Genomic DNA, 24,422 nt, shown 5'->3' on the forward strand with positions numbered 1-24,422 from the left:
TGTTCTAAAAAAATAAGGCTAAAAATCCAATTTCTGCCTTGCTTTCTTGCTGCTTGCCCTTCTCTACTGTAATATTTGAAATACTGAGCTATGTTACAGTGTTTACTGATCATTATCTTTTATAAGAAAAGGGAACAAAATGGTATATCTACCTGGCTTTCTTGCTGATTTTCCTTTTATGCTGCTATATGTGAGACAAAGGATTATCAATTGCTCTTAGAAACATAGAGGATGACGGCAGAAAAGGGCCGTCGGCCCAACAAGTCTGCCAACTCGAATAACCCTCCCCCCTAAGCACTTCCTCGAAGTGAACCCACATGTTTATCCCATTTATTCTTAAAATCGAGCACGTTGTTGGCCTCTACTACCTGAAGTGGAAGATCATTCCAACGATCAACCACCCTTTCGGTGAAGAAATACTTCCTAATGTCACCACGAAATCTCCCACCCCTGATTTTTAGCGGATGCCCTCTTGTCGCCGTAGGTCCTGTAAGGAAAAAGATGTCTTCTTCCACCTCCATACGGCCAGTAACACATTTGAACGTCTCTATCATGTCTCCCCTCTCTCTGCGTTCCTCGAGAGAGTATAGCTGCAACTTACCTAGTCGTTCTTCATCTGGGAGATCCTTGAGTCCTGAGACCTTCCTAGTGGCCAATCTCTGAACCGACTCTATTCTCAGCACATCCTTTTGATAATGTGGCCTCCAAAATTGAACACAGTATTCCAGATGTGGTCTCACCATGGACCTGTAAAGCAGCATTACCACTTCGGGCTTTGGTAATGCCGCTTTACAGGTCCAAACTCTATCCTCAGGCCATGGATATGAGATACAATCTACACAGGGTTAGACTTACTAAATAGCAAACCTAATACATAACCTATCACATTTAATTAAGTGTCTTTCTCTCTGATTTTCTCTGTGTTATGTTCCCACTTAATATCCAATCAACTTATAAGGGAATCCATTTGTCTCCAATTCTCTTCTTTGGGGGGGAAGGTTTACTAAATTAACGGAAAAATTAGCTGTATTGTAAGAGCCTCCCCAGGGATTCAATATGAAGACTACACACAAAGAATCTAAAATCTTAGGAATCAATGGGTAACTGTGGGTTCTTGCACAGAAACACCACCTCTCACAAAAGATACCTCTGAGTAATTCCTTCTCTGAACCAGTAAAAAAGGATGCTCAAGAATAAAATCTGAAGTGATTTCAATAAGCAGACGTGACACCCTATGTCAGTACAGTGGTACCTCGGTTGACGAGTGCACCGTTTTGCGAGTGTTTTGCAAGACGAGCAAAACATTCGCAAAATCGGCGCCTCAGAAACCGAGCGCGCCTCGATTTGTGAGCGCCCCCCCCCCGCGAACCGGCACCCTCCCCCCGCAATCCGGCACCCCCCCGCCGCCATCGGGCACCCCTCCCCGCCGCAACCTGAAGTCCCCCAGAGCCCTCTTCTTACTTTAATGTAGCACCGACATGTCGGCCTCCTCTTCTGTGCTGGCCTTGAGCATGTGCGCATGCTCAAGGCCTGCGAGTTCACGTTCTCTCCGAGAATCTTGGACATGCTCAAGGCCAGCACAGAAGAGGAGGCAGACATGCCGGTGCTACATTAAAGTAAGAAGAGGGCTCTGGGGGACTTCAGGTTGCGGCGGGGGGGGGGGGGGGCCCTATGGCGGCGGGGGGGTGCCCAATGGCGACGGGGGTGGGTGGGGTGCCGGATCGCAGGGCCTTCGGGGGGAGCAGCGCTGCTGGCCTCGGTGGGGGGTGGGGGGTGGGAACGTATCAAAGCGAGTTTCCATTATTTCCTATGGGGAAACTCGCTTTGATAAACGAGCATTTTGGATTACGAGCATGCTCCTGGAACGGATTATGCTCGTAATCCAAGGTACCACTGTATCTTGTAAACTTTGTTGAGTCGTGGCGCACTAAACATAGTGACCACAGCTCAAGGCATCCAGAAGTGAGCAGATGTCTACGCAATGACATCACATGCATGTGTGACATCATCACGTCAACATCCGCGCATGCGCGAAGGCCCATCCAGACAGGCCCTGAGCTACCGGGGTTGGGGGGGTCCAGAAGGAAAGATGAGCAGAGATAAGGGGAAGCACTGGCGCCAGCTGATTGCCTACAGAATGTGCCTCTCATTCGGTACCTGCGCTTCTCCTAGTCCCCAGCGTCTCGCGGCACACCTGAAATCCACTCAAACCCCGTAGGGACTTGTGACTTCTTTTGCAAAGCACTATGATTGCAGTACATTTATAAGAAATAGTTAGGGAGCTAGACATAAGGGAGTCTCATAATGGAATTTCACAGAAATATTCTCCCCCAGTACCTTCTTTTTAAATAACAGACATCCATTTAATTTCAAGGTTCAAGACATTTGGTTGTACTAAAAATTTAAGTGGAATATATCCACCATTGTTCTTTATAATTCAACAGATGTTCAAAATCACCGCCCTCCCTCCCCCATCAGAATCACATTCAAAACATGCCATATTATATCACCATGGTATATCACTTTTGTTTTAGCAATTATTATAGACTCAAAATTATCATAGACTCGTCATAAAACTTTGGTAGAAACTACAAATAAAGGATTTATGACCACAGGTTGGATTTGACATCTCCAGTGCCTCTTTTTGCTTATTCTGTTCTGCTTCGAGGCTTGCTACCTTCTTTTCCATTCCCTTTATTATATTATATCACTAACCACATGTTTCTTTTCAGGCCAATGAGCAATTAATGGAGCTATCAGAACTTGCTGCTGAATTCTGGATGTTCATTAAGACCCCTCCTTTTATCAAGCTACGTTAGTTGTTTTTTTTTATCGCCAGCTGCTGAGGTAAAAGCGCCAATGCTCATAGGAATTCTATGAGCGTCGGAGCTTTTACCACAGCGGCGGGCAATAAAAAAAATCCTACCATGGCTTGATAAAAGGGGGCGTAAATCTCCTCTTATCTGGACAGGATTGCATTGGATTGGATTTATTTTTTTGATATACCTCTTCTACCAGTGTATGAAGCAGTTTACAAAAGCTACAAACTTTATAAATATAATATATCACACTATATCTATAAAGATATCATATACAATATAATTCAAACATCTTAAAACTAGAAATTTGCAATAAAATTTTCAAAAATCAAATACTTCTACTAAAATAGAAGACTTCAGTCATGTTGCTGAAATAAAACTGACTTCAGTTATTTTCGAAATGCACAATATAACGGAGTTTAGTGGTATATAAGAAATAAATTACATTAGATTACATTACATTACCCTCTAAAAACTCAGAAAACCAGTCAGCTCAACATAGGAGAAAGCTCTCTTTCTTGAAATTTCTAGTTTAATTTGTCTTCATCCATGTATCATAAATTGCTCGCCTTGTGAGGATCTTAAAACCCTTCCTAGCTGATATTTAGACAATTTTTATCACAAATACTCAGGAAAACAGGAGATGTTAAGCCTTGAAAACTAAGCATAACAGCAATTCAATGTTTAGTCACAGGTAACCAATGCAATTCATAAAAAACAGCGCAATATGCAGGGCAGGATTAACCAATAGGCCAATTAGGCACGTGCCTAGGGCCTGAAATGGTCAGGAGGGCCCGATGAAGCAGGGCATCAACATTGGTTTTTTCCAAACGGCGATGGACCCCTCCAGCATCGATCGACAAACCTGGGCCCCCCCCCCCCAATTGGCAACGCGGCTCCCCTCCCCATTGACGGAAAGTAAGACAAGCAACCAACACGGGTAAGAAAGGCAACGGAAACTGTAATTGTGCAAGCGGTGCTGCTTGCCCAAAGCTTCCCTCTGATGCAGCTTCCTGTGTCCGCCTGGGCGCATGGTGGGGTGGGGCGGGGCAGGGGGACCCAGTGTACTTGTGTGCCTAGGGGTATCCTGGCAATATGATCACTTCTATGTACTTCAGTTAATAGCCTAGCGGCTGTATTTTAAATTAGTTGTAAGCAAAACAAATTAGTTTTACTGGACCCCAAAAGTTATGTACAAGGTATTACAATAGTCTAAACAATTACTGTAGTGATAAAAGCATGAATAAATTTAGTAAGATTTTCCACCATCAAAACAGGTTTCAACTGATGCAACTATCTCAGATGGAAGAAACACTTCTTGACAGCATGACTTATTTGTGGTTTAAAACCTAACTCAGAATAGAGAATGACACAGAGGCAAAGTTGTCTCCATCCCCACCCTATTTCTGCAAGCTCTGCCCCTGTCCCTTGAACTCTGTTTCCGTCCCCACCCCAACCCCTTGAACTGTCTGATTCCATCTGCACAAGCCTCAAACAGTTATGATTTTATACATCTGCACAAGCCTCAAATAGTTATGATTTTATATTGAAATCATTTTATTAGCGTTTAAAACAAATCATGCTAACAGAACACCTCAGTCACACATACACAACACAAATGCCAAATCCATAATAGCTGACCAAAAATGATAAGCATAAATTAAACCAGACTCCCAAGAAGCCACACGTTGCATGTAGAACAAGACCAAAGAAATATAAATAGGCATTTCCTCTGATATTGTGCAAAACAAAGATCACACATGGCCGGGATGGCCAAAGGGAGCCCTAAACCTGCTCAAAGCCAAAGAAGACATAGCCTGGTAGTGGGCTTTGTAGTTCCCAGCTATATCTTTAAAAGTACAAGAAAACAGATAATAGCGCAAAAGGAAGAATTGAGGCAAGAGAGATGTGTCTATACTAGCCAACAGTTACATTTATTTCAAAACAACGTAAGTATCAAAGCAGTATTGATAAAACCAAAGTCCTAGGTCTTTAAAAAGACCATTTGAAATCCCAAGAAATGGAGTCCTAGGAAAGTCCCAACCAGGTTCCAGGTTTCGGCAGATAAAATTGCCTTCCTCAGGGGACGTGGTAAAGGTTTCTTCCATGTCGGCATGTAGGCGTCTCAAGAACTGAAAGGAGCCAAGGGGGCCTTTCAGTTCTTGAGATGCCTTGGCACCTTTCAGTTTCTATGACTCCATTTCTTGGGACTTCAAATAGTCTTTTTAAAGACCTAGGACTTTGGTTTTATCAATACTGCTTTGATACTTATCTTGTCTTGAAATAAATGTAACTGTTGGTCGGTATAGACACATTTCTCTTGCCTCTATTCTTCCTTTTCCCCAGCTATATCTAACATCTCTGTGAGAGCCTGGAAGGCGTTTGAAGAATGGTACCACTCTACTCTATGCAAGTTTGTGAGCCTGTTCAATATGTTTGTGAGTGACATTGCCGAAGGGTTAGAAGGTAAGGTTTGCCTTTCTGCAGATGATACCAAGATTTGTAACAGGGTGGACACCCTGGAGGGAGTGGAAAACATGAAAAAGGATCTGCAAAAGTTAGAAGAATGGTCTATGGTCTGGCAACTAAAATTCAATGAAAAGATGTGCAGAGCGATGCATTTTGGGAGTAGAAATTCAAGGAAGCCATACGTGCTGGGAGATGAGGGCCCGATTCTATTCAACTTATTCATAAGAGATATTACCCAAGGACTTAGAGGAAAGGTATCAATGTTCGCCGACGACGTCAAACTTTGCAACATAGTAGGTAAAAGCATTTTACCTGATAATATGATGCAAGATCTACTACTGCTTGAACAGTGGTCGGCAACATGGCAACTAGGCTTCAATGCTAAAAAGTGCAAGGTAATGCACCTGGGTAAGAAAAACCCGCACAGAACTTACATACTAAATGGTGAGACCTTGGCCAGGACCACGACGGAACGTGACCTAGGGGTGATCATTAGTGATGACATGAAGGTTGCAAATCAAGTGGAGAAAGCTACCTCCAAGGCAAGGCAAATGATGGGTTGTATTCGTAGAGGTTTTGTCAGCAGGAGACCTGAAGTTATGATGCCGCTATACAGGTCCATGGTGAGGCCTCACTTGGAGTATTGCGTTCAATTCTGGAGACCACACTACCGGAAGGATGTGCAGAGAATCGAGTCAGTTCAGCGAATGGCCACAAAGATGGTCTGGGGGCTCAAGGATCTCACGTATGAAGAAAGACTGAATAAACTGAGGCTGTACTCACTTGAGGAACGAAGAGAGAGGGGTGATATGATTGAAACATTTAAGTACATCACGGGCCGTATCGAGTCGGAAGAAGATATCTTCTACCTCATGGGACCCTCGACCACCAGGGGGCATCCGCTAAAAATCAGGGGAGGGAAGTTCCATAGCGACTCCAGAAAATACTTCTTCACTGAAAGAGTGGTGGATCATTGGAACAAACTCCCACTGCAGGTGATTGAGGCCAACAGCGTGTTGGACTTTAAGAGAAGATGGGATATTCACAGGGGATCCCTAGAGGAGTGAAACCAGAGGGCGGGCATTTGGAATGGGCAGACTTGGTGGGCTATAGCCCTTTTCTGCCGTCTTTTTCTATGTTTCTATGTTTCTATGTAATATGCACCGAAGGGGAGAGAGACCTTTGAGTGATAGTGTCTGAGGATATGAAGGTGCAGAAACAATGTGACAAGGCAGTGGCTATAGCCAGAAGTATGCTAGGCTGTATAGAGCGAGGCATAGCCAATAGAAGAAAGGAGGTATTAGTGCCCCTGTATAGGTTACTGGTAAGGCTCCCTGTACACCTTGTGTTCTGAGCATGGGAATGGACAGAAATTTTATTGCCATAACCGACTGAGAGAGAAGAGGCTAGATTGTTGTGAATTGTTACTTCGAATCTGATGCTACTACCAGCACTGAAGAGATTGTGAATTTGAAACCCGCAATAAAGTTAAATAAAAGGTTCCCATTTTATTCAATTGTAGTTTGGACTTTGGCTGGGTTTCTTTCAGCGAGAAAGCAGTGCCTGGTCTGAGTGGGTGGCGACCGAGACCCAGGATTTCAATTCCTCTAGCCTACCAGAGTTATCTGGTCCTGGCCTACACCCAAGCTCGAGAGAGACTGTGAGATTGTGACCTGTATGGTCTGTGCGATTCATTTTTTTGGGAGCCCTTGTTGTGTGTCCCTGACCCAATGACCTGGCCGGAGCCCGTGGAGTGGCCACGTGGTGAGGCCAGGGCTACACATGCATGATATATACTTGGATTAGAGATGGAGAAGTAGCCCTGTTAGTTCAGTAGTCTGAGAACCTGGGGAATTGAGTTCAATTCCCACTGCAGTTCTTTGTGATTCTGGGCAAGTCACTTAACCCTCTGTTGCCCCAGGTACAAAATAAATACCTGTATATAATATGTAAACTGCTTTGATTGTAACCACAGAAAGGTAGTATATTAAATCCCATCTCCAACCCTCTTTATCAAAGAAGTATTCTTTGTGCCCATAGCACCATGATGTGAACAAAAATAATAATGAAACATGTAATAAAATTATGACATTTAGCAAAGTTTTTAACAGTTTTCTTAAGCTGTCAAAAAAGAGGATATGTTTCTTCTGAATATCCCTGTTATTCAGACACATAATTAAAAGAGTACCTGCAATAATTATAACTGCAATATTTTACAATAATAAACCAAATTACCATTTTACCAGTGCAACAATCAAAGCACTCTTTATTTAAAAATAACAGCTTCTTATATAGTTTTAAGCACAGGTCTAGTTAAACTTGATTTGGAAATCAAAGGTACACCATATTCATCTTTGGATATTTCATGCATTAACCACACTTACTGCTCTTCAATAAATATACACCATCCAGTGCTAGCCACCCAAGGGGCCTTCCAAGATTTAATTAAGTTAGGTCTGCAGATAACTTGTTTTGCTCTCTGTAAGCTTTGTATAGTAAAGGTTTGGCTGTGCTTAGAGCGGCGGCCGGTCTTCAAATACTTTCTGATTCAAACACTCCAGCTGTCCAACAAAAGCATGAGGCTTCCACATTCTAAACGTCCCCCATTCAAGAACACCAGGCAAGTTGGCTTTGGATAGGCACATGCAAAAGCTGTTTTTATATTCCTTCTGGATGTCAATGATGCTTCAATTTCTCCTCCCTTGCTGAGACACTTCAAGCCTGAGGTTTTGCGGTTTGAAGCTGTCATGCAAGAACAGTGAAGTTCTGTGGTAATCTTCATAGCAAGGCAATGTTCACAAATTTTGAAAAGCTTACCTCATTTGCATGATTAAACTTGTGATTCATAGCACAGAGCAAAAGAATGACCCGAGCGAAGACTCCAACCGGTTTCCTGACTTATTGCACAGCGCTACAGTTGGGCCAGCAGGTTAGCTGCAATTTTTTTGTTGTTGTTGGTTTAGAAGTACAAATATACGAATAAATCATCAACGATGTTGGCTTTCTCTCCTTGGCAGATTCATTGCAAAAAAAAAAAAAAAAAAGAGAGAGAATAACGTGAGTTGAACTCAAGTGAGAAAATCTGGAAATAATAATAATTTTATTCTTGTATACCGCCATACCCAAAAAGTTCTAGGCGGTTCACATCCGTTAATTAAGGTCCGCGATGACACACGGATTTACAAAATTTTAACAAAATTACAGGCAATGAAGAGGGGGGGGCGTGGGGAACTCTTTAACTGAGATTTAGCAGAGGTAACGGTAAGACAGAAGGTAGGGTTGGAAGGTAAGCGATAACGAGAGAGAGACCAAGTGGGGGGAGGGGGGGAGGAGGGGGAGCAGAAGGAACGGGGTGAGTGTGGGAAAAGGGAGAAGCAGGGGGCAAGGGGGATTAAAAGACCTGGTCACGGAAAAGGTGCGTTTTGGGAAAGGGGAGAAGCAGGGGGAAAGGGGGATTAAAAGCCCTGTTCGCAGAAGAGGTGCGTTTTGAGAAGTTTTCTAAAACTAAGGTAAGAGGGGGGCCTCGAGTATCATTTGGGCAAGCCAAGGGTTCAGCTTAGCCGCCTGGTAAGCAAAGGTTTTGTCGAGAAATCTTTTGAAATGACATAATTTTAGGAATGGGAAGACGAACAGCTGGATTCTGCGGGATTTCTTGTTGGTGAGAAATACAGAGTCCTAAGTCCTTGAGCCATAACTTCATGCCACTTTTGGCTGGCCTTTCAACTCAAAATATTAAAACAGTTGTATATATGTCACTTGGACGTTTGTGGGCGTTTATCTCTTAAGGCTCCTACATGTGGCAGGGTAGACTTCCTACATCTATTTTCCAGGTTCTCAGGGGTGTGAGAGAGAATTCTTTCCAAGGTCCTAATCTTTGGATGGCCAGCCGGTTTCTCACTGCCTCTCAACCATTCCAAAAATGCTGCGGTCTGTATCATTAATAAGTGAATCAGGGTGCAAACAAGCCATCTGTTATTTTAATAGACACATGACAGTGGGTGTGGGGGGGGTAGGAGGATTGGATGGGTTGGTTGTTGCTGTTTCATTGGAGTTATTTGCATATGTGCTGTGTTTTTATGCGCTTCTACTCTCTGTAATGCTGGAAAATCAATAAAAATGATTTAAATATTGACACATGACAAACAAAAAGAAAAGGAAAAAAGAAACTACAATATAAAAAAAGGACAAAAACCATTCAAGTCTGCCCAGTACAAAGATATAAGTTAGCCTTCCCTTCCTTTAAGGGAATTCAATCTGCTGGGAAGCTCAGTCGATCTTTTGTTTTCAAGTTTGTAGAGATCTGGAATGAAGTTCCTGACTCCAGCTGCAATTATTTCGTAAATTCCTGAAAACTTTGTTGTTCTCGAAATTTTTAAATGATTTAACTACAGCCTCAACGAAATGATAATATTATAGTAATTTTTCTTATGCTATTCTTATGTACTTTAGTTTTTAATTAGTTCTTCCTTCTATGTTTTCTGCTATGTACTCTAGTCTTAATTATATGTGAACTGAGTCGAGCTCCACTGGGAGATGACCCAGTATATAAACCAAAGATTAGATTAGATATTCTGTTAGGTCTTGAAGTTTTCCTCTCTGTTCAGCTCTGCTTCTCAACTTCTGGGTGATATTTTGGTAAGAATTCATTCTATAATTCTTGATGATATGGGAAAGAGGGGTTTAGGGGTAAGGGCAAACTAATGTCTGGCCCGTTAAGATTCTGCCTTGAAGAATCAGGACACAGGTCAGTGGCTCAATGTTCCCAGCCAGTATGAATAACAGTTTGTAAAGCTGATTGCAAGCAGTGTTTTTTATATACGGGGGGAGTCAGTAACCTGCAGTACTGAGCGACTCTTGTGGTGAATTAAGGTGTAGTAAAAGCCCAGCTTTTCTCAAACTTTAATAACTATCCCTCTAAATCAGTGGTCTCAAACTTGCGGCCCGCCAGGTACTATTTTGAGGCCCTCGGTATGTTTATCATAATCACAAAAGCAACATAAAAGTTTCTTGATCATATGTCTCTTTAGCTATAAATGACAATATTATTATTAAGACTTAGCCAAAAGGAAAGATTTATAAACTATAAAGAGTTTTACCTAATGCAAAATTGTCACTTCTTTAATAAAACATTAACTATTTTTTCTGAGGCCCTCCAAGTACCTACAAATCCATAATATGGCCCTGCAAAGGGTTTGAGTTTGAGACCACTGCTCCAAATGCACAGTTTTCCAAATGGAAAACATCAAGTGGAGTGCCACAAGGATCTATACCAGCACCTGTACTGTTTACACGTTTATATACGATTTGGAGAAAGGAGCAACAAGTGAGGCGATAATCTGCAGAAGACACAAAACCATAACAGGTTGTTAGAACAGCAGTAAAATGTGAAAAACTAAGATTTGGTAAACTGGGCATCCAGGTGCCAGATGAGATTTAGGGCAAGCAATTGCATACAGATATATATATATATATTGTAAGCAAGAATAATCCCAGCTACAAGTACACAGTGCTGGGCACCATTTTAGGAATCACCAGTCAAGAAAAATAACGGTGTCAGGAGGAGGAGAAACTGAAATCTATACCCAGTCTGATACAGCAAAAATTGATGTTAGGATTATTTAAAAGCGAATGAAGAACAAAACTGAGAATATCATTATGCATTTGCCTAGGTCCTGAGTATCATATGCAGCTCTGGTTACCCTGGGCCAATATATATAATAAATATATCAGAAAAGTTTCAGAGAACAACCACATATATGATAAAGGGGGGTATAGTCACTCTCTTATGAGAAAGACTACACAGGTTAGAAAAGAGATGAAAGAAGGGACATAATAACAAATTCACACATATACCGCAGTAACCTTTCAGTTCAACGCAATTAACAACAATCAAGAGACTGTACAAGCCCAGTGTATTATAATCACATTCAGAAGAATTTGTCAAATAAGCAGGTCTTTAGCATTTTTTTAAAGGAAAGATAGGAGTTGGAGTTTGTTATCAGGACAGAAAAGGGTTTATCCCATAATCCATGTTGAAAAGATACAATTCTATGGAAAAGTCTTTTCTATATGCAACCTTTTACAGTAGGAAATATAAATAATCTAAAAAGCTGAAAAAAATGTTTTCTGTCAGTAAATTTAAAGTGATCAATAATATAATCAGGTATAAGGCCAAACAATGTTTTGTAACAGGTACAATTTTGAAACTCATGGTGGGGAGGGGGCAGTTTAACTTTTCAAACACTAAAAAAATATTCCAGGAAACTAAAATAGTGGAATTATATTGAAATGTTTTTATTAGAACAAAGTGCAAATAGATCAACAATTGCAAAGTACAACTTTTTCTTAGTACAAAAGCACAAGTATCAAACCCCCTATCCAATCCTCCTCCCCTCCTAACACAATCCAAGATAGGCACAGAATACAATTGGACAGAATATGGGTCACGTATTCAATAGACGACTTCTCGCAAGTGGTGTAAGTTCCCCCCAAAATGGCTCCCAAATCAGTCGAAAGCGCTTTCTGGCATCAGAATCAAGGTCCACAAATCTTCTGCGTTCTGGCTGTAGGTTGGGGGCTCACTGGATAGCCAACCGGAAAGGATTGCCTTTTAGCCCAGCAGCATAACGCGAGCAGTAAACGCCGACATGCCTTTAGGTTTAGGGGAGACTATCATATAGAAAACAAACAACGCCCTTGGAGCTGGAGTCCACCGCCTGCCCCCTAATGCAGATGTGAATTGTCCCAGTCAAGTCCAAAAAGACATTATAGCCGGACACTTCCAAAATATATGACCCAAGGTGGCCTGAGCCTGACCATACTTGGGACAACCATGGGCTTGTGTGATTCCCATGCGGAAAGCCCTCATGGGTGAAATATATAGTCTTAAAAGAAACTTCAGTTGCAATTCCCAGTTTAATACATTTCCAGTTAATTTTCGTGAGTTTTTCAATCTTTGTTGTAATTGTTGTGCAGTAAATATACAATGTAAGTCCTCCTCCCAGGTTGCAGCCAGAATCTCAAAGTTAGTACCAGGTTGATTGTCTACAATGCCTACATGATGGAATCGCAAAGGAATATGTTGCTGAGCCGAAAGACTGAGCATCTCCAACATTGTCTCCCTACAGTCTTCAGTAAGATGACAAACTGGCAAGCCTTGTATATAGTGTCATAATTGATAATAGGAGAAAATATCCTGTCTAGGCAATTTATATTTACAGTGTAGGGTTTCAAAGAAGAGCAAAAGACCTTCCTCTGTAAACAATTGAAACAAATAACAAAGTCCCCCAGCTGCCCACCTCTGAAATGACTGGCTCTGAATCCCTGGCAAAAAGGTTGCATTACCCTGAATAGGGAGATAAGGAGATACAGAAGAGAGCAGAGACAGAACCCTGCAGACCCATCGCCATGTCTGTCACGCCAGAGCAAAGATCAGATAGCTCCCCATCATGGCACGTAGGACAGGGCTAGTTATATGTAGCATAAAACTAAAATGATATGGGGCCAACAAGGAAAGCTCAAGAACTGGATCTGAAAAATAACAACTGCCCCTAAACCAGTCATTGATGTGTCTCATCTGACATGACAACACGTACTAACGAACATTTAGTAAACCATATCCCCCCGTCCCAAGGTAAACATACTCTGTTCAGAGTCATACATGGCCTCTTTCCCTCCCCCCCAAAAAAAAACAATTTTGTAATCCACGGGCCAACTTATAATGATGAGAATGAGATAGCTAAAGTGTTAGAACTTGGAATCTATACAGCCATTTTGGGAACAATACCATATTATATAAAGCTACCCGCCCTGCCACTGATAAGGGGAAAGTAGACCAAAGAGTCAGAGAATGAAGAGTATCAGCCAGTAAGGAATCTACATTACACGCATGTAGCGTAGTAAGATCTCGAGGAATCCATACTCCCAAATATTTAATGGCGATCTGAGCCCAGGAAAATCGCCCACCCAATGGTCCGAAATCGTGGCCAGAATGGCCAAAGCCATGGATTTAGGGCTCCTTTTATGAAGGTGCGTTAGGACTTTAACACGCGGAATAGCGCGCGCTAGCCGCTACCGCCTCCTCTTGAGCATTCGGTAGTTTTTTGGTTAGCGCACGCTAATCTGGTGCATGTGCTAAAAATGCTAGTGCACCTTCGTAAAAGGAGCCCTTAGTATAATTCAGCGTAAACCCCGAATAAAACTGAAACTCTTCAAGGGATTGTAAGAGATGTGGTATTGACCGATGGGGATTAGATAAGGTAAAAAGTAAGTCGTCGGCAAAAGCCAAGGTCTTAACCGACTTCTTAGGAAACTGGAGCCTGGCCACATCTGGATCCTGCCTCCACGGTATGGAGAAAGGGTTCTAAATAAAGTAGAAATAGAAGGGGGCGATCGAAATCACGCCCCAATCCGACCTTTTTTTTTCAGACAACCTCACTGGTATTTGGGAGAACAGAACCAGAATGCATATCTTGCAGCCCATCCTCAAATAACCTTTTGCTGTTATACAGTATTCTATGAGTTACTTCGAGGGAAACAGTCCCCCTGCCAAGAAAGCGAGCAAAGAGAAAATCAGACCAAGCTCACACTTGTTATGTTTAAGGGGGGGGGGATTGAGGGAAGGTGATAAAACGAGAAAAACGTTTTACAAATTTGATTGGGGGTAAAGAGAAAGAAAAATCCAAACCTTCCCTTCAAAATTGATTTGAATGGAAAGACTGGGAATTCTTTTAATATGAATGCATCATTGAGTCTGTCAATCCATCCAATCAAGAGATTTATATTTTGATAGGTGAGATATAAAACAGATTTAATAAGTCTTGATTCCTTCTTTCTTCCTTCACCTGCAGCTCTCCCCCCTATTTTTAATACAGCTGTTTTTACTTTTTCTTCACGAGCCCATGATTTTAACCCATGGGTTAAAACCACGTGCTCGTAGTGTGGGGAAAGGGCAGGAGAGTCGGGGCGAGAGAAGGGCGGCAGGAGAGGAGATTCGGGGCAGGCAGGAGAGGAGAGGAGGAGATTCGGGGCAGGCGAGAGACGAGAGGAGATTCGGGGCAGGCAAGAGAGAGCAGGAGATTTGGGGCTGAGAGCAGAGAAGCAGAGCAGAGAGCAGGGCGGCAGAAGGCAGGGCAGTCGGAAAGGACCTCAGCAACTGATCCTCAGCAGTCGCTTATTTTTGGATCGGCCAGCCCAGTCGGTGTTGCTTTTTAATTTTAGTGAATTGCTTCCTGCCTGCATTTGAATGCCGTTCCCCTTCATTTGTATGCGTGGATCAGAGGACGATCGAGACAGAGGTTAGTGAATCGGGTCAGAGAGAAATTGGGTCGTAAAAGTGTTGCTAAGTGGTCGGAAGTTGTGAATCTAGCCCATAGTATCTTCATGACACTATCCCCTGTCTTATCTAATCTATTTCCCTCCAATCGCATGACTTTTCATTAGGGCCATACCAAGGGCTGGTGGAGCGGTGTGACTACACAGGGTGCCAGGGAGGCAGGGGTACCAAAACTGCTATTGTCTCCTCTTCTTGTCCGCAGTGCAGTGAACGGGATGGGAGGGGGGGGGGGGGTTCCGTCCCGTCGCATATGGCACAATTCCGGGTCTGTACAGTCCAGCTTTTCATGCTTACTTCCATTTCACTTCTCTCTTTTCCTCACTCACTTTCATTTTGACCTGAAGCAAAGAAGGAAAGAGTTTTGTTGTCAAAGACAGTACTCTCCTCGTAATAAAGAAAATAGGGTCATGCATGTGTGCAAAGGGCACTAAAAAACATTTGCTAAGAAACACAGCTGTGATAAGAGAAGCTTCTTTTTCCTGGCCACTTTCTCCACCCAGACTGTCCAATTTTCCTCTTCTCTTGCAGTCTTTTGAAACAAAGGAAGAAATGGTAAAATCTCATCCTTCAAGGAAAAAGATGTATCAAGTTGGAATTTTCTGCCTTGCCTTCTTTGGTGACCCAGTCTAAACTATTGGTTAGCACATAGGCAGCAGAAAGGGGAGAGCCACGGGTGCCATGGCATCCCCCAAATTCTCCTTCTCTCCACTTGCCCCATGACATGTTTAGTACCTTGCCTCTCTCCCCCAGGGTGGTGAGACTTCAACTGGCACAGCGCCAAAAGCATCAGGGACAGCAGGCATTGGGCCTTAAGCATTTGCGTATGTTCAAGGCCTGCCTCCTCCTCCTCCAAACTTCCTGTAACAATTTGGAAACAATTTTTAAATGTCGTTTTCTTTTTTTCTCAGCAGTGCACCCAGAAATCCAGAGAATCAGTTAGTAACACATAGTAAGATAGTAAATGACGGCAGATAAAGACCTGAACGGTCCATCCAGTCTGCCTATTAGTTATACCCATTAAATATACATGATTAAATTAACTTGTCTCTTCTTTGATATTTCTTGGCCATAGACTGTAAAGTCCACCTGGTATTGTCCTAGGTTCCAAATGCTGAAGTTGCCGTCCAGGCTCACTCCAGCCTATCCAACCATCCCGTTGTTTGCAGGACATTTACCATAACACAAAGTAGAATACTGATCCAGCCTGTATTCTGATATGTGTTTGTAAATCTTTATTGATTTTAAAACTGTGATAGTGCAATACAAATAAAAAACTGCAATAAAACACACTATTAACTATACAATTATTAAAATTAAACAATCATTTTCTCCCCTTCTTATCCTAGTTATTAAAACAATAATACATATGATTTTAATATTATAATGAAATAATTTAACTCCTCGAAATACATTTCCTACCCCCCTCCCGTCCACCCTCCCTGGATGTGCAAGAAATCTAATGAAAAAAGAAAGAAAGAAACATAACCCTAATTATAATGCTATAAAATTAGTCAATGGACTCCATACATCATTAAAGGACTAATTAGTTCCCCAACGTTCCGCCATCATCCTTTCATACTTATACGTGGTACAAACAGTTACCCACCAAAAAGTAAAATTAATCCTATCATGGTTTTTCCAATTATGAGTAATCAGTTGAACCCTTATTCCTGTCAAGATCAAAAAAAGGCGACTTTTATACTTATCTAAAGTAGGTTTAACATGAAGTAGCGTACCACATATCGCCTCATATGACAAGGGGATAGATGATTCAAGAATGAGATTAATTTCTCCCCAAATTGACTTCCAGAAGCCAAGTATCAATGGACAAAAACATAACAGATGATCCAAAGTCCCTATATTAATATGACAATGCCAGCATCTATTAGATTTAGAATTATCTATTTTTTGTAAACAAACTGGGGTCCAGAAAATCCTATGCAATAAAAATAACCATGTTTGTCTCATAGATGCTGACGCTGTACATTTCAACATCCAAGTTCAAATTCATGGCCGAGACACAGAAATAAACAGTTTTATCTCGATGCTCCAAATATCTCTAAGACTATTTTTTGGCTTCTTATTTAAAAATTCAGAAATCAATTTGTACCACTGGGCGGCCTGATGCCCCTACTAGATCTGTCTGGTAGCAGAGGATCTGCAAGCTGTAATAAGTTTTAAAATTTTTCCATTCTGGGAACCCACTCTGAATGGCCTGCTTCAACTGCAACCACCTATACTGTTGAGACTTTAAAATGCCAAATGATTGTTGCAGCTGTGAAAAATCAAGCAGTTTTCAATAAAACATAACATCATTTAATGTACGAATACCCGCCTGCATCCAATTCTTCTAGGCGATCCCAGCACCAGCCTATTTGAATCTTGGAGTTTAACCATAAGGACTGCAAAGTAGATTTCAAGATAGGAACATCTGTTAATTTGTCAATAAATTTAATTGTTTTTCATGTATTCAATAAAATTATGTTGTCCTTAGCATATCTAGGTAATTTGATACTTAGTACATGAGATAGTCGCATAGAGGACATAATTTTCCATTCAAGATATAGCCAATCCGGCAGATGTTCCATGAGCTCAGGGAGACTCCAATACATACCTTGACGCATTATATAGGCTTGATGATACCTATAAAAATTGGGAAAATTTACCCCACCCTCCGCAATTGGTTTTTGTAAAGATACTAAAGCAATTCTTGCATTTTTACTCAGTCAAATAAATTTTATCACAATACTATTTAAGTTTTTGTAAAAGGACCCTTGAAAATAATCTGGCAACATACCCATTTGGTAACAAACCACAGGCAAAATCATCATTTTGACCGTTTGAACTCTCCCCCACCAAGACAAATGTAGAGGGTTCCATTGCTCACATATTTCCGTGACCTTTGACAATAAGGATTTTTCATTTACTTTCATTATTTCTTCCAATGTACTTTTTATCCAAATACCTAAATATTTTATACCATCTTCCTTCCAGATAAAATGAAACGCAACAAATAATCCTTTTGCACAATGTACTTTTAATGGAAGAACCTTTGATTTACTCCAATTTATTTTGTAACCAGAAAATTTTCCAAATCTATCTGTCAAATCCAGTAAATGTGGAATGGTCAACTCAGGATTCCTCAAATGAATCAGAATATCATCTGCATACGCAGAGACTTTATATTCCCGACCTGCATAAGGAATACTTCGTATCTCCTCCGCTTATTGAATAGCCAAAAGGAAAGGTTCCAGAACAATATCAAATAGCAAAGGAGATAGCAGACACCCTTGTCTAACTCCCCTCTCCAGACAAAACCGCTCTGAAAAAGTATTATTTATATACAATCTGGCAGAAGGGGAACTATACAAAGTTTGAATCATTTATATAAATCCAAAACCAATACCAAACCAATCCATTGCCTCATACATAAAGGAACATTCTACTCGATCAAAGGCCTTCTCTGCATCCAAGGATACAGAGAAAGCCAGATCATCCATTTCTTTTGTCAAGTTTAACATATGAAAAGCCAATCTGGTATTATTTGAAAAATGTCTTTGAGCAATGAATCCTGTTTGGTGCATACCAATAATATAAGGAAGAGCCTTGGCCAGACGTAAAGCCAATAACTTAGATAACAATTTTCCATCCACATTAATCAAATTAATTAAATGATAATATTATAGCTATTTTTCTTATGCTTTTCTTATGTACTTTAGTTTTTAATTAGTTCTTCCTTCTCCTATGTTTTCTGCTATGTACTCTAGTCTTAATTATATGTGAACCGAGTCGAGCTCCACTGGGAGATGACCCGGTATATAAACCAAAGATAAGATAAGATTAGATATGTTTTTATCATTTTTTATGTATTTTGTTTATTTCTTCTATGCTGCAAGCTATTCCGGGTCCTTGTTGGAAGAAAGAGGCATATAAATGGAAAATGCAATGTAACTAAGGAAAGACTATGAAGCAATCAATGACTAAACACAAATATCCAATATAGGAATTCAATCTCATATCCCATATAAAATGTAAATAACTCATATTTATATGTCATGTAGGAAAACTGAAACTTTACTGAAAGATCATTGCTAAGCTCACTTAGAAAAATTTAAAGAGGTTATTTGATAATTCAGTTCAGCTTTGATAGAGGTTACTCAATTTTCTTTACAAGATTCAACACATCAGTAATTAATTATGAATTTGTATTTCTGGTTTAAATTTTAATATGATCATACTGTATATTATGGCTCACAGCCTATAAGGAAAGTTTCATTGCTGGTGGTACTGCTTCTCATATCTTTTTGCCCTATAAATCATTTTTGACTGAGCGTTAACATATTAATAAATCTTTTAAGTGCAGGGTTTTTTTCTCCCCCCCAAATGAATGACAAGACAAACCCAGGGAGCCATTTTAATCCTCATAAGGAGCTGATTCTCTGAAGATTGCTAAGAGTTAGCTTGCATGATAAATAATGTCAAATACTGAAACCTTAACACTTATGTCAGAATGACTGCTTATGCTCTGGTGAATGGATATTAAGGCACAACAAAGGAGTCGTGAGGAGGAGATGTCAATAATTCAGCCAAGGGTGTGCAGTTCAAAGTTTACTTTATTGATAGTAGCACTGTGAGGACTCGAAGACTCAACACTGACAGTGTTTTGGCATCTATGCCTTTGTCAAGAGTCTCAATGGCTGATAGTTCTATCACATAAATAGAGCATTCAATACAGGTCAAATTTAGAATTATCATAGTAGATGACGGCTGATAAAGACCTGAATGGTCCATCCAGTCTGCCCAACCTGATTCAATAAAATATCTGGTGTCCAAAGCGAAGCTGAGGGTCATGAGTAATATTAAGCCATATCAATACTGGCCATGCTAATAAGTTTAATAAGATAAAACGGAGGTAAAATGAGCTTGTGCAAATAATCATCTCATTCATTCATTCATTCATTCAAGAAAGTAGTAATTCCAATGCTATATAAACAAAACTATCACCCAGTCCAAGTCACATGCAAGATATTGGCTGTATATCTGTTCGCCAAAGGCATTTCGCAGGTTAAAACAGAGGCAATTTGGTTGCAGAAGCAGAGGAAATGGTGCAGCATGCATGGAAAACATATGAACAAAAAAAGTGGAGCAGGAGATACACAGAAGAGAGCCGAGAAGGAGAAGGAGAAGAAAGATGAAGAGAGGTAGCAGAAAATGGCCGATCTCATTAGATATTCAGGATCAGAACTACTTACTCTTGGTAACATTGTCACCTCTCTCTTTCTCCAAATGTCAGTGCTGTCTGTATTACAAGAATCCAAATCGCAATAACAAAATATAAATACAATCAGCAAAAAATTGTTATTAGCCTAGTGGTGGAGATACCCCATGAAAGTACATTTATAATAGGTGGAGGAAAAAGCCTCAGCTTATCAACAATATACGGAAGGCAACCCAATGAGTTCTTAAGCCAGTCCTACGCTGTATCATAGGCAAAAAAACTCCACACGTTTCAAAATGTAACTTTTTAAAATGGGACCAAAGCCACCACTGTGCACAGGGATCCAGAAAAAGAACAAAACAGTTCACTTATCTTCTGACGATGGCAACAACAGCAGCGAGTAGATCTTCCTGCTATAGCACTTCTCACGCTGAAAAAAGACAAGGAACTGGATGTCACCAACAAGGCTCTTGTTTCGCCGAACAACGGCTGCATCAGGGCAATCACATTCTCTCCTGCTCCGTCCACACCCGGCTCAGAAGGGCGCTGGAGTTTATACTTCCGGGTTCATAGGGGTCACTGTTAAAAAACTTTATGTACTGGAACAAACGATCTCACCATCAGTAGAAGGCACACCATTCTACTTTCTGATTAAGTCCATTAGGCCAGATAGTTTTCAAAAAGAAAATAGACCGCTGTTCACGTTGATATAACAATCTTTTCACATCCCCACGACGAGCTGTAAGGGGAATATGATGTAATACAAAACACCTAAATTCCTCAAAAGAATGATTTTTTTCAACACAATGTCGTGCGAGTATATCTACCTGTCTTTTGTGTGAAATGTTAGAACGATGTTCAAACAGCCTTGTTTTAAGACTGCGTGCAGTATGTCCTATGTAGCACAGATCGCAAGGGCAAAGTTTTGCATAAACTATTCGAATGCTTTCAGAAGTAACAAACTGGGTCATCCTGATACATTTTCTTCCGGGTATGAAAATTTGGTCTCCCTCATTTAATAAAGAACAAGCAGTGCACTGGTTACACCGAAAAAGTCCAACCCTCCCTCTTTCCTTCTTTGTCCAAACATCTGCAGAGCACAGCAAATCTTTCAAATTTTGTATTCCGAGCGAATGCAATTCTACAATCCAAATCCTGACAGTTTTGCTTAGTTTGCAGCATGGGCCATAAAGATTTAATCTTTCTACCAAGCCGCTGTGATATGCCAGAATATCGTAGAACACATGCTATAGAATCACTCTTGTCATTCTTTGGTCTATATTGTAACAATTGTTCCTGAGCACTAAACCTCGCCCTTTTATAGGCTTTAAGAAACGACAGACTTTGGGTATCCTCGCTGTTCATATTTACTGTGTAACAATTATTCACAAACTCTTCAGTAGAATGACATATTCTTCTATATCGGAAGAATTGTGACACTGGCAAGTTGTTCTTCAGTGTGATAGGGTGCATACTGGTGTACTGCAACAAGGTATTCCTGTCTGAAGGTTTCGTAAAGACAGATGTTACAAATCTACCATTATCCTGTATGATTTTCACGTCCAAAAACATAATTTCTACACTGTCACATTTAATTTCAAATTTTGACACACAGCTCCTGATTGGTAAGACCTGATTTAGTGCAGGAAGAGGTGGTCGGAGCATACAGAGAGTGATTTCCTGCACTTGCCCCATTCCGTCTGCTCTCTCCTGCCTCTTCCGCTGCCCTCTCCAGTCTCCCCCACGAAAAACCGTATTCTTAGGTTTTCAAGATTCGCGGGGGTTCCTGGAACGGAACCCTCGCAAATATCGGGGGAGTACTGTACTACCATTCTTTCATAGAAACATGATAGCAATAAAGAAAGGCCAAATGGCCTATCCAGTCTGCCCATCCACAGAACCGCTATCTCCTCCTCTTCCTAAGAGATCCCATATGCCGGTCTCATGCTTTCTTGAAGTCAGACACAGTCTTTGTCTCCACTACCTCTTCTGGGAGACTATTCCATGCATCTACCAAACTTTCTGTAAAAAGTGTTTCCTTAAATTACTCCTGAGCCTATCACCTCTCAACTTCATCCTATGCCCTCTCATCCTGGAGCTTCCTTTCAAATGAAAGGGACTTGAACTCGACTCATGTGGATTTATATCACATAGGTATTTAAATATCTTTAATTATATAGCATGAAGCTGAAAATTCATATAGAGTTTATATTTTTTTATAATTGAATTCCATTAATCCATTCATAATGTCAAGGGATTTTTCTATGTAGAAGATGTTAACACAGATTCTTGATTTTGCATAACCTATGAATTTGTGTCTGTAGAGATAGCATACTGCTTCTTCACAGCAAAAATGTTATAAAATAGAGTTGAGAAAATAACTTTAGCCTCATTGTTCCTTTGCAAACTGATGTTCACAGAGTCAACCCCTTATCTCTTAAGTGCTAAGTTTATATATCTGCACAAGGAGCTGTGTGAAGAGGGAGGGACAAACAACAAAAATGAAAATGAAACCTTTTGAGCAGAATACTCCACAAGTCTTGGGATCTTGTCTTTGTTTTAAATCAATATTTGGGTTGGCCTCTATGTATCTGGTCTCTCATTTTAAACTGAACTGTTCTAACAGGCCTACTCGTAGAATCCATATGTTCACTTATCCTACAATAAAGGCCTGTCGATTAAAAGATTCTTGGATAGAACTCTCGCTTTCCAAGCAGGTATATTAAATGAATGGTTAGATAATATCATTATGCATCCCTCATCCTACTTCAGTTTTAGAAAATTAGTAAAAACAAAATTATTTAATCGATTTGTAAGTTAAGATTTTACTGTTTTTACTCTCACATTGTACGTACGTACTGATGATTTTATATTGTGTTTTATTCTCTGATTGTCCAGCACTTCTTGTTGTAAACTGCCTCAAACTATCATGGCTTTGGCGGTATACAAGAATAAAATTATTATTATTATGATTATCTTTATGTGTATAGCCTGAGGTTTATCATATTATTTTCTCCTTGGAGGAAAAATACCTATAACAGCAGCAAGCTGTAAAAGAGACCCAGTTTGGAAATATTTTAATCACATTCCTCTGCCTATGGGTAAGGCATGCATGCTTACAAAATGCAAACACTGCAACAAAGAAATGGAAGGCGTGGTGGCCCAAACGAAAAAACATCATGAGAAGTACTTTGATGAATATGAAAAAATGAACATATTTGAACAGGCAAAATCTTCAGGTTCATAAATATTTTGATTTCATCATATTTCTTAAAGACTGCCCTGAGGAACTGTCATATTTGAGAAAAATACATATATTATTACCGCATGTTCCCATCATTTTGACACAGTTGTTAAGAAGAAATAAAGAGCTGAAACAAGCAGTAAATACAATGAGTAATATTAAATAAGCAGAAATAGTATGAATAATAAAATAACAGCACTGACTTTTTTTGTTTAGGGGAATCTAACATCAACCAGAAGGATTTTAGAAACTATCCACCTTCAAGATCACCATTCTCCTGTTCTACGATGAAGAAGAATTCCTGATGGTACCCTCCCTGAAGACCCTGGGTGCAAGACTAATGGACATAAAAACATGTCAAGATGAGAACAGGCTTCTGGGTAACTTCATCTTTAACAATGCATCTCAGAATACTTTGAAATGAGAATGCTGTCTGTGTGTGTTATGGGGAAATTTCCTCAAGCTGGAACTGCTTATCAAAATAAGGCATACACTGAAGCACAAAAGAAAGAAGAATTTGAAATATTGCTGACCAGTTGAAGCACAGAGACCCATGAGGTGCTGAAGCTGATGTGTGAGACCCTCCAACACTAGGAGACTGTCCAGCCTGCGGTTTCCAGACATGGCTCCTTATATTCCCTGTTGCCAAGAACCTAGCTTGGCAAAGTATGGACAACAAACCAGGCATGAGGGCTAAGGCACACATGTGAATCTTGTAGCCACACTGCAGCCCTAGGCCGGGTCTCAGCAGTACTCTCAGTGACTACATACAAAAAGTGCACCAGCATATGACCCAATAGGGAGTCACCCTGCAGACACTGCTGTAATAATTGCACCAAACAAAAACAGGAAAATAAAACAGAACCAATGTACACAGTTTCAGTTTGGTTCCTCAAAAGAAAATTTAATTGTCAAAATGACCAATAGCAAAATTCCAAATCAAATAATGCAACTTGCAAAAATCCAATACTCAAAAGGAAAACTCTGAGAAAAGCTCAGGATTTTCTCCTCACCAAAAGTCAGTAATTTGCTCTGTAATTCTGCTCTTCTCAGAGCTTCTTTCTCACAGGGCCATCACAGCCTGCTCCTTAGCAGGTTGTACAAGTGAGTACAGTTCTCTGCTTTGCTGCACCAAAACTCACAAACAGTTTCTAAATAGCAAAGCCTCCAGCAGACTTTAGAGCACTGCTGGGAATAGGAGAGTGCCTTAGGTTTGCCTGACAAAAGCTCACAACAGCATTCAAAAATCCCTCCTGGGTGTTTGCAAACCTCTCCCCACAAAAAAGGCACTTTCAGCTTCTTAAACAAAATAAATGCAGAGTCCAAAAGAGTTCAAAA

At 40.6% G+C, this 24,422-nt stretch overlaps 1 protein-coding gene across 2 annotated transcripts in view; it reads right to left on the reverse strand.

Moving 5' to 3' along the window:
* Nucleotides 1–24,422, reverse strand: part of BCKDHB (branched chain keto acid dehydrogenase E1 subunit beta) — a 414,901-nt gene that overhangs the window by 63,523 nt on the left and 326,956 nt on the right. The window contains exon 10 of one of the 2 annotated variants that reach the window (XM_033939510.1): nucleotides 8,138–8,297. The exons of the other annotated variant lie outside the window; for it this stretch is intronic. Within the exon in view, the coding sequence (XP_033795401.1) occupies nucleotides 8,187–8,297 (111 nt within the window). The 3' untranslated portion in view covers nucleotides 8,138–8,186. Of the gene's footprint in view, nucleotides 1–8,137; nucleotides 8,298–24,422 lie in introns of those variants that run through there. 2 annotated transcript variants of the gene reach the window in all.

This window comes from Geotrypetes seraphini, chromosome 3, assembly GCF_902459505.1.
Source record: "Geotrypetes seraphini chromosome 3, aGeoSer1.1, whole genome shotgun sequence".
NCBI lineage: Eukaryota > Metazoa > Chordata > Amphibia > Gymnophiona > Dermophiidae > Geotrypetes > Geotrypetes seraphini.